The sequence below is a fragment of the Propithecus coquereli genome, unplaced genomic scaffold (genome assembly GCF_000956105.1).
Source record: "Propithecus coquereli isolate 6110/MARCELLA unplaced genomic scaffold, Pcoq_1.0 Scaffold307, whole genome shotgun sequence".
Taxonomy (NCBI): domain Eukaryota; kingdom Metazoa; phylum Chordata; class Mammalia; order Primates; family Indriidae; genus Propithecus; species Propithecus coquereli.
Genome location: NW_012148697.1, coordinates 70,371 through 84,280, shown reverse-complemented (window position 1 = coordinate 84,280; position 13,910 = coordinate 70,371). Strand labels below are relative to the sequence as shown.

At 50.1% G+C, this 13,910-nt stretch overlaps 2 protein-coding genes and 1 non-coding gene across 3 annotated transcripts; 2 read left to right on the top strand and 1 right to left on the bottom strand.

The window, feature by feature from the left end:
* Positions 1 to 3,555: 3,555 nt before the first annotated feature.
* IMP4 (IMP4, U3 small nucleolar ribonucleoprotein) lies at positions 3,556 to 8,116 on the bottom strand. The gene is made up of 9 exons (XM_012649939.1): positions 7,479 to 8,116; positions 7,261 to 7,369; positions 5,495 to 5,578; positions 4,718 to 4,827; positions 4,504 to 4,636; positions 4,257 to 4,411; positions 4,084 to 4,178; positions 3,917 to 3,990; positions 3,556 to 3,836 (listed from the first exon to the last, which is right to left on the bottom strand). The coding sequence occupies exons 1-9, from the start codon at positions 7,479 to 7,481 to the stop codon at positions 3,724 to 3,726; spliced, it is 876 nt and encodes a 291-aa protein (XP_012505393.1). The 5' UTR covers positions 7,482 to 8,116; the 3' UTR covers positions 3,556 to 3,723.
* A 183-nt stretch (positions 8,117 to 8,299) lies between these two features.
* Positions 8,300 to 12,230, top strand: CCDC115 (coiled-coil domain containing 115). Its single transcript, XM_012649917.1, has 5 exons — positions 8,300 to 8,416; positions 8,489 to 8,592; positions 8,676 to 8,758; positions 9,410 to 9,535; positions 11,339 to 12,230. Exons 1-5 carry the CDS (start codon positions 8,300 to 8,302, stop codon positions 11,446 to 11,448), a joined length of 540 nt encoding a protein of 179 aa, XP_012505371.1. The 3' UTR covers positions 11,449 to 12,230.
* A 1,239-nt stretch (positions 12,231 to 13,469) lies between these two features.
* Positions 13,470 to 13,541, top strand: TRNAE-UUC. Its single transcript has one exon. It is a non-coding gene; the product is annotated as a tRNA-Glu (tRNA).
* The last annotated feature ends 369 nt before the right edge of the window (positions 13,542 to 13,910 follow it).

Here is a 13,910-nt window from a genome sequence, read left to right as displayed (position 1 = left end):
CACTACAGAAGGGTTTTCTTTAATTTTGGTAACTGACTTAAAAAAAAAAAAACAAAGATTTTATGATTTATCAGATAATCCCTGTGCTCTCTTCATTAGGTTTTGACTAACTAGAAAAACTAACTTTAAAAGGGTTAAGATTTATACCCAAGTAACTTTATCACCTTTAGAATCTTTTGATAACTATCTCTCTTGGTTAAATAAATGACCCTTAGTTTATAGTGGTTTGTGATTGTATATGAACAAATGGTTGAAGCCTTTAATATCTGACAACCTTTCCAAAACTTAAATTCTAAATCCAGCCTTTTGGCCTGAAACTAGCATTTTATATATTAGGGCCACTGAAAATCTAAAACAGACATTAGATTTATTTAGTATGTCAAAACCATACAGGGAACATTGTCAAATATGAAATGGCGTTTAACTTCCTTTGGGCTATCCTTGTATAAGTATGTTATTAATATATGTTCCACTATTGTAAAGCATTGACATGTCTTGGTGTGTGTTATCAAGTAATAAAAGTAATAATTATGGTTATTATGTAAATTGCTGCATGCCAAAAAAGTAACCAATTTGGTTTATCAACAGTCTCTAACTGTGGCTAGTCCAAGTTTTATCATCTTTAGAAAATTATTATTTTACTTTAATTCATCTCAGAAAGCAGTTCTTTCTGGCTAAGTCCAAAGTTGGCTTCTTCAAGTAAAGCCATAAAAAGGACTGACAAATCCACTTGAATACTGGTTTCTAATATCTTTGGAGATTATATACCATTGGACTAAAACAAAACAAACTTCCAGGACTTCAATTTTAATTAGAAAACTGATATGACTATGGATATAACTAACTCAACTCATGAGACCTAACTAAATTTTCACAAAAAGACTCTTTATTTAAACATTACTCATTTTGTTTTGTTTTCCGGCGTCCTGACAAATTTTCAGTAAACAGCAAGTTTACCTTCTCTCTGAGACCTGGAACCTCAGACTGCCAAAGCCCTGTTCAAATATCCTCCCTCTAGGCCCAGGGACTATCGCGGAAGAGGGGGCGTGTGAGATTGTAAGGGCCGATTCTGAGGGATGGAATTAGTTTGGACCCTCCAGATCAAGGAGGGAAGCACAGAAGCCTAAAGGAATACTAACTGAAATGCTTTGTCTTTTCAGACCACATGCTGCAAAGATCCATCCAAATCATAAATTTTTTTCCCTATTTCCTATAGACTTAGAACTTCCTGAGTATAATTTTTCTCAGTTATGGATTTATACAAAAGGAGATATAATGAGTAATTTATCAGCCACCTTAGTATAAGTTACTAAAGAGACTAAAATATTGTGACACAATAAAAGTCTCTAGGTTCCCTTAGCTTAAATATTAATGATGCTTATGTTTGCTACAAGTCTACCACTAAGCCCGAGAATATAGTAGCTCAACACTTACGGGTGAATTAGTTTTGTAGCCTTGCCTTTGACATTTTGGATTTTACTCTTATGTCATCTAGAAGATTTTTAAAGCGTTAATGAGTGCCTGTCTACCTCCGGTCCTCTTTGGCTTAAAATATCTAATTGGCCGTAAGCCCCCTTTTGGCTCTTCAGTCCTCTTAGCCACAAGGGTCCCACCGAGGGACTGGATAGACCCAGGGCAGGTAGCCACATCACCCTGGCAATGGATGGCACAAAATGAAAGTTTGGCCACAGATGCTGTCTCTGACTGATCTTGGACAAAAGGGGGGAATTGTGAACTAAAATAAAATTTTAAGGCTCACCCCCCCCACCGGCTGACTAAATGGACCCCCTCGTGGCCAAAGGAATACCCTAAAACTAAATTGCCTGCCAGGAGGAAGGAGGTCAGACATGCCTTATCATGCCCCCCTCCCTTCTTGGGGACATCCTTTGTAACCCATTAACAGGCCTAAGGGTATGCAAGACAAACCCGCAGGTCCTCAATTTACACTACAAATCTATGTCCAGTGGCTTATCTCTGATAAACAGCTCCTTATGTTGAAACATTCCAAGCCTTTAGGCAAAGCTTCATGTCTTTAACCAATTACAAGCCAAAGAATCTTTAAACCCACCTATAACCTGTAAGCCTCTGCTTCAAGATGGCCCACCTTTTCGGGCCAAACCAATGTATGCCTCCCGCATATTGATTTATGACTTTACCTGTAACCCCTGTCTCCCAGAAATGTATAAAACCAAACTGTGACCCAGCCACAGCGAGTCCACTGCTCAAGACCTCTTGGGCGTGGCTCCGGGTCATGGTCCTCAAATTTGGCTCAGAGTAAATCTCTTTAAAATTATTTTACAGAGTTTGGTCTTTTTTTCCGTTGACATAACACTTGAAAAGAGTCTTTGCAGATAAAATTAAGTTTAGAATCTTGAAATGAAGAGATCATCCCAGATTATTCCATCGGCCCTAAGTTCAAGGACAAGAGTCCTAATAAGAAACACACAGAGCAGATGTGATGCCTGGCAGAGGAAGCAGATGAAGGCAAAGGCAGAGATGGAAGTGACGCAGCATAGGCCAAGGGATGCCCAGGAGGGTAGCTGCCACCAGAAGCTAGGCAGGCGAGCCCCCAGAACCCTGGAGGGAGCTAGCACCTTGATCTGGGATTCTGGCCTCCAGCACAGGGAGAGAATAAATTTCTCTTGTTTAAACAACTCTGTGGTACTTCGCTATGGCAGCCACGGGAAACGGACATAGGACATTACACTACTCTGCTTTTGCAGGTGTCTTGAAATTTCTATAATTCACAAAAAAACCTAATGACACATTCTTCATGGGTGGAGTGAGGAGGCAGGCAGGAAGGAGGCCCTGGGAGGCCCCATAGAAGGAACTGGATTCACGGGAATGGGGCCAGAAGGCTCACAGAGGCCCTCAAGGCTCCATCCCAGCCACACCTGAGCACAGGGGCCTAGAGAGTCCCTGCCTGCCCACCCGCAGCCACCCCCTGACCCAGAACACCCTCTCCCACTGGGCAGCTCCTGTTCTGTAGCCTGTAGAAGCACTGTCCACCTCAGGGCCTCTGCACATGTCACCAAGCAGGCCCCTGCTCCTCATACCGCTCAGCTCTCAGCTCTCCACCATCCCTACCCAACTTGTTGCAAATGCCTCTCCCTACCTTGGGTGGCAGAGTCATTCCTTACAGGCATCACTGCCCTCCCTGTAAACTCCAGTGAACTTTGCAGGGTCCTGAGACCTGCTCTGTGTCAAACCAGGGCCTCTGTGCACAGAGGGTAAGTGTGGCCACCCCAGCCTCCCTCGGCCATGCTGGCCCTCCTGTGTGACCTTAGATACCCTGCCTCGGGAGAGCAAAGGTAGGCACAGCAGGTGGCCTCAGCGTCACTGGGTCCCCAGTGAATGGAAGAAAGGTGCACCCGCTTGCTTGGGGCAGGGGGGTCCTGCTGACCACCGGGTGGGGCCCATCCCACTCACTCAGATACAACCTGGCCCCAACACCCGAGGGGCACCAGCATCACATCTCCAGGACTGAGTGTGGGCAAGTTCTGGACAGGACCACATCAACTCCCACACTGACATGGCATGAGTTCCTCTCACTGGCCATTAGGTCCCCCACCCAAGAGGACCCCAAGGGCTCTGTCCTTCAGGCTGGGCCTGACCACTCAGAGGCAGGCAGGGTGTGACACAGAGGGTTTATTCGGAACCCCCCCACCCATGGTCCCGTACTCGGGCTTGGTGGGCCTGTCTGTGAGCTCCCCGTCTGTGTCCTCACTCGGCACTCAGGAAGACCCTCTTGCGCGCGGTGTTGGTGTAGGGGTGCCAGCGCCACTCCACGTCCGCCGTGGCCTCCTGCTCCAGTGTGCCCAGCCGGATCATGTACACTGGGGGCGGGATTGGCCATCAGCCCCTGCACAGCCCCCTGCCTCCCCTCCCGGGACAAGGGACAAAGCCTCAAACTTACGCTTCAGCTCAAAGCGAGGCCCGACCTCGGTCAGCTCCACGTTGTGGTGGTCCATCTTCTTGTAGACATGGTGCCTGGTGGGTGGGTGGGGGCGACCGTGGGTCAACAGTACACAGCAAGGGGCATGAGGACAGGACAACACCCTGGGGTGGGGCCCACAGACCCACCGGAATGAAATGTAGTCATCCTGGTTTGCAAAGGTGATGACACGGCGGCTGTCATCTTTGGGCACGGGGAACAGGTAACGGAGGATGTCAGAAACCTGGGGCACAAGGGAGGGAGTGGCAATGCCTGGCCTGGTCCCTCGTCCCCAGCCCTGGCCCCAGGACCCCAAACTCACCCGCTTGCCCAGGCGGGAGGAGAAGCCATGCGTGATGAGGTGTGGCTTGGCCTCTGATACGGTGCCCAGGTCTGGGATGTCGTGTCTCATGACCACGTTGCACAGTGTGAAGTAGGCGGTAGGGCCAAAGGGCAAGTGGCTGACAATGAGCCCCACTAGCAGGGCCAAGCAGGCTGTCAGAGGCTCTACCTGCCCCCAGACTGCCCGAGTTGGCCCCTCTCCTCCCCTCCTCTCTCTCCAGCTTTACCAGGTGTGCCTCGATGTTCGTGGATGACCAGCAGGTCGGTGACCCCGTTGGCTTTGCAGGCTCGAACCAGCGCCCCCACCTCGTGTCGGCCTCGGTTCATGCGCTGGGCGCCTGGGAAGACCAGCTTCAGCTCCTATGTGCAGACCACAGTGGCTGGTCAGGACTAGGCCACTTGTGCTGGGCCTCCTGCACTCGCTCCCCATCCCACCAGTACCTTTGCAAACATCTTGAGGCGGGAACTGGGGTCTCGGGACGTAGTGATCATGACTTTGGGATCTTCGACCCCTGCCCATCGATACTCGTCATCCACATGGCAGGTCACACCTGGGAGAGCATGAGGAGCAAGAATGCAACAGTGTCTTGGGAGTGAGATGCTAACTTGGGGGGCGGCCAGGCTGTCTAGATGATGCTGTCCGACAAAGCCTTTGATGATGGGAACACTCTACACCCATACTGGGTAAGGGGATGGCCACCAGCCATGCTGGCTACCAAGCACAAATGTGACTGAGAAACAGAGTCTTTCATTTTATTTCACTTTAGATAACTTAAGCTGCATTAGTCACAAGGGGCTAGCGGCTAATGTGTTAAGATAGCACAAGCCCAGATTCTGCTAAGGCCCAAGGTGACAGACCCACTTTACTCTCAACAAATATTTATACTGTTTGGGATTCCTTTCCTATTGTTGAATAATAAAGGAATCAAACATGGGTGCCAACGTGCTGGGTGCTGGGGACACCTGCCCTGGCAGACATTCCAGTGGGGGGGACAACTGACAACAAAAGGAAAGAGTAAGTGGGTGCTGTCTAAATGAGGCAATGTGCACTCAAGGAGAGCCCCTGTGATGCTGTCTGTGCCGACACAAGGGTACCTGCGGACAGTTCCAGAAGCAGTTGCTGTGGACTCTTTCCTAAGGTTGGAAAGTACCTAGCTACCTGAGAAAGGACACATAGCCAGTGGGCTCAATGTCAGGAGGGCTGCACCATACAGTTACCTTCGCCACCAATGTCGTCGAACTCCAGGGACCCTTGTAAAGCCAGAGCCTCCCGGCGTAATTCAGTGGGAATCAGGCGGTTTTCTGCAGGGGAAGACAGAAGGGCTGAGTGAGACACAAACATGGAGCCCTCAACTTATACAATATGCTGTGCCTCACAAGCCTATACGCACTTGATGGAAAAATACCTCACTCTTTTCTGAGCAGGTGATACAGGATTACCTAGGGGGAAAGAGGGGACAAAACAACTTCTTTTTGTCTACACACCAACCTATAAAGAGGCTGAGGACTTCATTTTCTATGGTTCTTGAGTCTCATGATGTGAGGGCTTTCTAAAATATTTTATCACTAATGTGCATTGCTTTTATGGTCGGGTCAGGCAAAAATTTAAAAATTAATTTTTAATTAGCTGGGCATGGTGGCACACAACCTGGTGTCCCAGCTCCTAGGGAGGCTGAGGCAAGAGAATCACTTGAGCCCAGGAATTTGAAGTTGCAGTGAGGCTATGACGATGCATTTGCACTCTAGCCAGGGCAACAGAGCAAGACCTTGTCTCAAAAAAAAATTAATTTTTAAAAGAAATACAGACTGCTCTTTATGTATGAAGGTGGATTGGAGACACTGAGACCCTCAGACAACAGAGCTGCTCATCATGATGCGCAGAGCGCTTTGAGGTGCATGGCCTGAGGGCGCGCCTGCTTTGGAGCGCAGAACTCACAATGAGCACACCCTTGGACCCATTCATCATTGAGAGCAGCAGCACGGTTCCTGACCACCTCAAACTGAAAACAAGCTCATCGCCACCCACAGGAATACGGATGAAGACCCTGCAGAACATGCACCTGAAGGGGCTTCCCGTCACACCCACTGGTCTTAGAAACAATTCCGAGTGAAAAAGTAAAGCTGCAGAAGAATGCACACAACCTAATACTACTTTTAAAACTGAAACTTGACCAATAAAATTTAGGGATACAAACAGCTATGTTATTATAAGCACAAAGAACAGCAAAGAAACATTTATTTTTAAACAACATTCAATAAAGTAGTTATCTATGTTGGGGAATATATTCCTGAATTTCAATTTATCTATCATTTTACCTGGATGGGTCACAGGTGTTTAACACTACGCTTCTTGCCTTAAACATACATACACATAGCGCACACACTTCACAGGCCTAAAACCTAGGAACATCCAAGGGAATTTAAATTAACCAGAGGTACTGTGGGTGATGCACCATGAGAATGGAAACATAAAGCTCCAGCAACACAACAACCGACAACATGGGGATAATAAACATGGCACTTCCAACCAGGCATGTGAGACACAGACTTCATTAATCTGGCAAATGGAAATGTGGGAAAAGAATTACAAAATTTGATTCCTAACTCATAACGCAAATAAAATTAAGTTTGACAATAGTTCGACAATAGGAACAACGGCTTAAAAATTCAAGGGAATCATAATAGTGCTAAAAGACAAAAAGACATTCTTGGGTGATCCTGGACTGAAGAAGGTAGCGCCTTCTACATATCTGTAACAGATAATATCTATAGGACCATGTACAATTCGGGAAGAACTAGACACACTGTGAGCAGCCGGCAAGCTGTAGTGTAAATGACAACTGGTACCATCACACGGAAGGAACACTTTTAACGCCAACGAGAGAACGCGACAGGTAAGGAAACGGCCAGTAAATACTCGAAAAGACGCCCAGCTACACCGACACTCCTGCCGAGGAAACGCGTTTTCCACACCGCCGGCTCACCTTCGAGCGCGCGCCGGACCTTCTCCTTCCTCTCCTGGGCGGACCGCTGCGCCTCCTCGCGGGCCTTGCGGTACAGGTACTCGCGGCGCAGGCGGGCCTCGCGGCGCAGCTGCGGAGACAGCGGGCCCGGTCACCACGCGCCCCCGACCCCAGGGCCGCATCCCCAACACTCCGCGAGCCCCCAACCCCCGAGACTGGAGCTCGAACGCCCCTCCTACCATCCTGGAAGCCGCTTCCACGTGTGTCTGGCAGAATCTGCTGGCGCCGCCGACGCTACACAGTCTTCGCTTCCGCCCTCAACCAAGAAGGTCGCTAAAAACTTCACTAGAGCCTGCCGCCGTCGAGAATGCCCGATGTTAAGATGGCGAAGGGAGTCGCAAGACGATTGGCCAGTCCGGCAGCGCGTGCTCATCGGGGGAACCAACAGACTGGAGACAGGTCGCTGTCACGTGGCTTGTGACGACCGTCAATAAAGATGTCCGCTCCGGGCTTCACCACCGTCCATCCCTACGCGGATACCCAATTTTTATATGATGAACCTCTAAAATAATCGTATTGGGCGAGTCCAAACAGTCCATCAACCGTAAAAACGGCACAGCGACTGATCTGGAGGTTTCCTGCCGGCGCCTTCCGGAATTAAATTTAAAGTCTCTCCACCCTTAATCAAAATGGTTGCCATATTGCTTCGCCTTCTTCCGTCGCCACATTGGTAGCCCGACTTCTAGAATTCGGTCGCTTCCGGAAGCGACTCGGAACACCTGTAGACCCAGCCGACAGTCCCTCTGGCCGATCCACTTGGGGCGCTAATCGGAGAAACCCGCTAATAGATACGTGGGTGCTGCTTCCCTGAGGGCCCTTGCCGTAAAGGGGGTGACCCAAAGGCCCTGATGGCATTGGCGCTGGAGTCCACGGCTGGGAACGCCCCCTTAGGGGCGGGTCTCATGCGCCGATTGGCTGTCATGCCGGAGCAGCGGGCGATGATTGGGCAACCTGGACGGACGTGGCTCCAGACCGGTCAGCTCACCGGAGACTCAAACGTATGCCCATGGCGGCACCGGACTTGCAAGCGCAGCTGGACTCCCTGCTCCTGCAGCTGTTCCGGGACCTAGAAGAGCTGGAGGCGAAGCGGGCGGTGTTGAACGCCCAGGTGGAGGAGGTAGGCGCTCGGGGTGGGCGGAAGGGCACACGGACGTAAAGTGTGTCTCACCGTTTTCCGCTTTCTCCCCAGGGGTGGCTCTCGCTCGCCAAGGCTCGCTATGCCATGGGCGCCAAGTCGGTAGGGCCCCTGCAGTACGCCTCTCGCATGGAGCCCCATGTTTGTGTCCACGTCAGGTGAGGCACCTTGGAAGCTGGAGTAGGTGGGCGGGGTCCGGGCCCAGGCCGCCAGAGGTCCATGCTCCCTTCTCGTCCTTTAGTGAGGCCCAGGATGGACTCCAGAAATTCAGGGTGGTGAGAGCTGGCGTCCAGACCCCAGAGGAGGTGGGGCCCCGCGAGACAGGTGAGCCCCCCTTCTCCTGTCAGGGCCCCTTCCCAATGTCAAATACAAAATGCACAGAACTTTTGAGGAGATGGTTTTATTTAGGCTTTTGCGATAGAGAGAGCACCCCAGAGCTGAAGAACAGAACAGAACAGAATAGGATGGTTTTGCCTTAGACTTTTATAGGGAGGATTAGAGAAGTTAGAGGCGGGTTGCTTGACAGTTGGGATAGTTGTGCAATCACGGAAGTCTCAGCTGAACAAAAAATAAAATGTTCATATTTGCGTCTAGCTAGTTTTATAGGGACAAATTTCTAATCCCAGTTAATTATTCTTGAGACAACAGGGAGTTGGAGAGTCTGTGCCTGGCCTTTCAGCACGTTGAGGCAAAATGGTTAAGGTCAGTGTGTGGCCTTGTCACAAGCAAACACGGTCATCTTTGGGTTTTATAGCAGTCATGAGCAAGAGTAGACAGAGAGTCTCATCTGAATCACAAGGGGAATGGTGGTGCTTTGTGGCAAACTGCTTCCCAGGATACAAAAGTCCAGGGCATTTTCCAACCATCAGTGTTTTCCAGACTCACGAGCTCAGATCAGGCTCCACATTGTTGCCAAGACCATAAAGATCAGGTAGTAGGATCCCAGCCTCCTTCAGCCTTTCCCCCACCCCCCAGGTTTGCGCAGGCGCAAGGGTGCCACTAGACCGCCAGAGCCCCCGGAGGCCCCCCAGGACCCTTTGAACTGGTTCGGAATCCTGGTTCCTCACAGTCTACGGCAAGCCCAAGCCAGCTTCTGGGATGGTGAGTGGACCCTACCACTTGGCCATGTGACCCTGGGCTAAATTCAGACCCTCAATCAACAAGGGAGCATTTGAACACTAATGCCATGGCTGGGGTTAGTCTGCAAAGGGATTTGCAAGTTTTCTCCGTTGCATACTTTTGTTGCACACCTGCTGTTTTTTCCAAAGTATTTGCTGGCTGTTGGCAGCCTTCCAGGCTCATGCTAGCTGCTGGGGATACAACAGGGAACAAAAGGGACAAACACTGTTCATGGAATGCTTATTTTGTGGAGGGGAGAAAGGCAACGTGCAAATAAATAAGTAGGCCCTTAATCTAATATCAGGGTGTGAAAATTGTTATGAAGCAATAACAGGATGGAGTGGGACAGGAGTGGGCTGAGGGAGCTATTTTATGGAGGGTGGCCAGGGAAGGTCTCTCTGAGGAGATGAAGGAAAAGCCTTGTGGTTGACCTGGGGTAACAGTGTTCTGGCAGAGGGACTAGCCAGGGCAAAAGCCCTGAAGTGAGATCTGTCTGGTGTGTTGGAGGAAGAAGGCCAGTGGGCTGGAGTGGAGTCAGTGCAGTGGCAGTGCTGGGAGCTGAGGACAGAGGGGCCAGGCCCAGGTGATATGGAACCTGAGGAAGACTTTGGGAGTCACTGGGAGGCGCTGAGCAGAGGAGGGTGCAATTGTATGCAGAAGGTCACAAGAGTCCTTTGAGTGCTGAGCGGGGACAGACTGGAGAGGAGAGGAAGGAAGCAGGTGCGAGGGAGCAGCCAGGCATGAGCTGTAGGCGGAGGCAGTGGAGGTGAGAGTAAACAGTGGGAACCTGTGCATATTTTGAGGTAGAAGCCCCAGACTTTGCTGACAGATTGGATGTGGGAATAGGGAAGGAGAAGAAACAAGGAGAGCCTACGTCTCCACCCAGAACCCCTGGGAGGATGGAGCTGCTCTCACCTGCTCTGAGGGGAAATCTGTGCTGTGTGGTGTCCACTAACACCCAGCTGGAGAGTCCAGCTGGGCGGTTGGGCATGTACATCTGCAGTTTGAGAGAAGACTGGGCTGGAGAGAGATTTGTGAGTCCACTGCATAGCACTGGTGTTTAAATTCCCAGGTTGTTGACAGGGTCAAAGCTAAGATGGGATGAGGTCAGCAGAGGGCCCAGAAGTGTGGACGGGAGGTGACGGAGAGGAGAAACTAGTCAAAGAGATTGAGGAGCAGCACCCAGAGGGCAGGGTGTCCTGGAAGCCAAGAAGAGAGAGTGTTTCCTGGAGGGAACGATCATTCGTGTGGTCAGCCCAGCTGGCAGACAGGAGGCTGACAACTGAGGACTGCCAGGCGACGTGGAGGGCCCTGAGGACTGGACAGCAGCTGTTCCAGCAAAGGCGTCAGGTGAAAGCCACCCACAGGTAGATCCAGAGTGTGTACCACTCTCAGGCTGAGAACAAAGGTGGAGGGAGAGTGGCTGAGAGCAGTGAGGAACTGTGACAATGGAGGGAGGAAGGAAGTGAGTGCTTGAGACAATGTCAGGATCTTTGAATTTTTAGTTCCTGGTGGGTGATGTAAGGGAGTCAAGGAAGTCTTCTGAGGAGGTGATATTTTAGAAAAGACCTGAGGGAGGTGTAAGGGTGTGGGTCCAGTAAGGTTCTGGAACAGTGAGTGCAGGGCCATACCTGGAATGTTTTACTTAGGAATAATGTAGGAATGTAGGAATAATGTAGAGGCCAGAGAGGCCTGGAGCCTTTCCAATACTTGGGGGTGTCCAGAGCCTTCTGGGTTGTGTGTCACACCGTGAATAACGTGGTAACATTCTCTCCTTTCCTCCAGGTGTGCAGCTGGCTGCAGACGTAGCCAGCCTTCAGAACCGCATCGACTGGGGTCGAAGCCAGCTCCGGGGGCTCCAGGAGAAACTCAAGTTGGAGCCCGGGGCTGCCTGACCTGCATCCACAGAGGCAGGGCAGTGAGCACAGCTGTCCTTGGATGTGGCTGCCTTATCACAGGCCTTCACAAGTACTTACCACAGCTACCCCTGCCCCTACCCCACCTCAGCTAAAGCACCCCCATGTCCCTGGTCTGCATGTTTCCAGCTTCGTTAGGTGTGAAGTTTGAAAAGGTGAACTGAGCAATGTGAAAAGTCACTACTTTGAAACCATCCCTAGGTCTGTGTTCTTATAGGACACACTCCCATGGGGCAGGTGCGTATAGATCAGCCAGCTGTGGTTTCATTACAGGGTGATGAAACACTGGACAAACAGTGGTGGGAAGGACAGGCAGTAGTGCTACAGGTTCACTAGATCCTCAAAACCGAACTTGCTGGAGGAGAAAACCATTCATGGCTGACAGCCCAGGAAAATATGATTTGACTCAATAAAAATACAAACACCTGAGTGGATGGGCAGCCCTTGGCAGGGTCTGAGCCAGGCAATAAAAATGATTTGACTTAGATTTTTAAGGGAACTCTTGGAAGAGACCTTCCAGGTTTTAAAAATCCTGACTTTTACTAGGAGTGAGGCCAAGCCTCTCTTCATTTGTTGAAGGGCCAGTTGTTTCCTGTTATAAGAATTTCCTTCATTTTTTCTACTGGGTTGTTGATCTTTTTAGCAATTTCTAGGAGCTCTTTATGTTTGGGGGAATTAGTCCTTTGTATATACTATGAGATGTAAATATTTGTTCCTAGGTTGTTTTTTAACTTTGCTTATGGTTTTCTTTTTATTTTTTATTGCAAAATAAAACGTTACATCAAACTGCACAGAACAATTGAATACCTTAATGAATAACTAAGGTGAAACTGTAGTAACCGTCACCCAGCAGCTCTTGTGTTTCTTAATTTTTAAAGTAGAGTTGAATTTATCCATCAGCTGTTATGATTTCTGGATTTGGGGTGGTCATTGGTGAGGGGATAAGGTGATTCTCTAGCATTTTCCTCGACCTACGTGGTTTCAGCTGGGATATTGAGTGAGTCCTGCATCCACTTTTTCTACTTTCCCGCCAAACGCTGTCGATTACTCCCCCTACTATGGGTTTCAGATGCCACCTTTTTTTGTTTGAGACAAAGTCTCGCTAGAATGCCATGGTGTCATCATAGCTCACTGGAACCTCCAACTCCAGAGCTCCAGCGATCCTCCCGCCTCAGCCTCCCCAATGAGTTCCACGATTACAGGCCAGAGCACCGCGCAGTGCCACCCACAGTGCAAACCCGCTCTAAGGCGGGGACTTCCATTCTGATGCGTTGGCCTTGCTGTCAGTTAGTACACCGGTAACACGCTGTGTTAACACACGCTTTAATCCCCTAGGGCAGATAACACCGTTGTGTTGCGGGGGAATCGTTTTATTTGGCCACGTTGAGCTTGAGTTGCTAATGAAAAGCCTAATGGGAGAACTCAAATGGAACCCCCCAAACCCGTGACTGAAGGAAAAAAGGGTACCCCTACCCCGTACACAAAAGAACAGAGGTTGAGTTTCACAATAAAATCCTGCTATTGACAAAGTGCCAATTAGTCAAATTTTGAAGCTAAAGTAAGGAAAAAATAACATTCAAGTTCTGCTTTGACCCTAAATTCTTCCTGGAGGAAGGAAGTCACGTGGCGCGCCGGGCGCAGCTGTGTCCCTTACGTTGACCCGGGCGGCGGCTGATATCCAAGGTCAGGCCCGCAAAGCCTGCCTCCCTTCGCTGCGCCCAGTGAGTTTCGGGGTGGCGGGCTCCGGGCGGGGCGAGGCCGCGCCCCTCGGTGAAGGCGGGTTCAGGCTGCACAACTGTTCCGCCGCTCGGGCTCTACGGGTACCCGGGGCTTGCGCAGCCTCAGGCGGAGCTTTTCCCTGGGGACTGGAGTGAACTTTTCAGGGCAGTGGTTTGAACTGTTACCTCAGAGTAACTGTTACCTCCCAGAGTGCTGGCAGGGAGGGGCGGGTCAGGAGACGTAAGTCACATATATGGGTATGAGGAAGGTCCTTTGACGTTTCCCATATGGTCTAGCGGTAAGGATTCCTGGTTTTCACCCAGGCGGCCCGGGTTCGACTCCCGGTATGGGAACAACAAAATAATCTTTGTTTTCTTTCAGCTGGGAAATTACCACTATTTTGGCTTCTGGTCACCAGAACGCTTAAGTATTTTCTCTCCGTTTAAACTAGGAGAGACAGAGGCCCTGGGAGCTCTGGCTTCCATCGTTCCGTATTTTGAGCAAAGTGACAACTCTCATCCCAGCGTCAGCTAGTTGTTTTGTCTACGAACAATTTACTAATTATATTAGATACCATATACGTTATAGATGTGAATATTATAAATCTTGAAATGTTAAGTAATACTTAAAATGTTCAAAATTTCTTGTCAGACTACGCTGTGGGGGGCGGGGCCCCTGCTGGGCCTTCCCCCACACAGCGGCCCCGCCCCTGCCCCGCCCGC

Excerpts from the sequence above, each read along its gene's own strand:
- CCDC115 (XM_012649917.1), top strand. The coding sequence starts at position 8,300 with ATGCCCATGGCGGCACCGGACTTGCAAGCGCAGCTGGACTCCCTGCTC. Across the intron at positions 8,593-8,675 it reads CATGTTTGTGTCCACGTCAG|TGAGGCCCAGGATGGACTCC; the intron begins GTGAGGCACCTT and ends CTCGTCCTTTAG. Across the intron at positions 8,759-9,409 it reads GGTGGGGCCCCGCGAGACAG|GTTTGCGCAGGCGCAAGGGT; the intron begins GTGAGCCCCCCT and ends CCCACCCCCCAG.
- IMP4 (XM_012649939.1), bottom strand. Across the intron at positions 4,637-4,717 it reads GCCTCAAGATGTTTGCAAAG|GAGCTGAAGCTGGTCTTCCC; the intron begins GTACTGGTGGGA and ends GTCTGCACATAG. Across the intron at positions 3,991-4,083 it reads GATGACTACATTTCATTCCG|GCACCATGTCTACAAGAAGA; the intron begins GTGGGTCTGTGG and ends CCCACCCACCAG.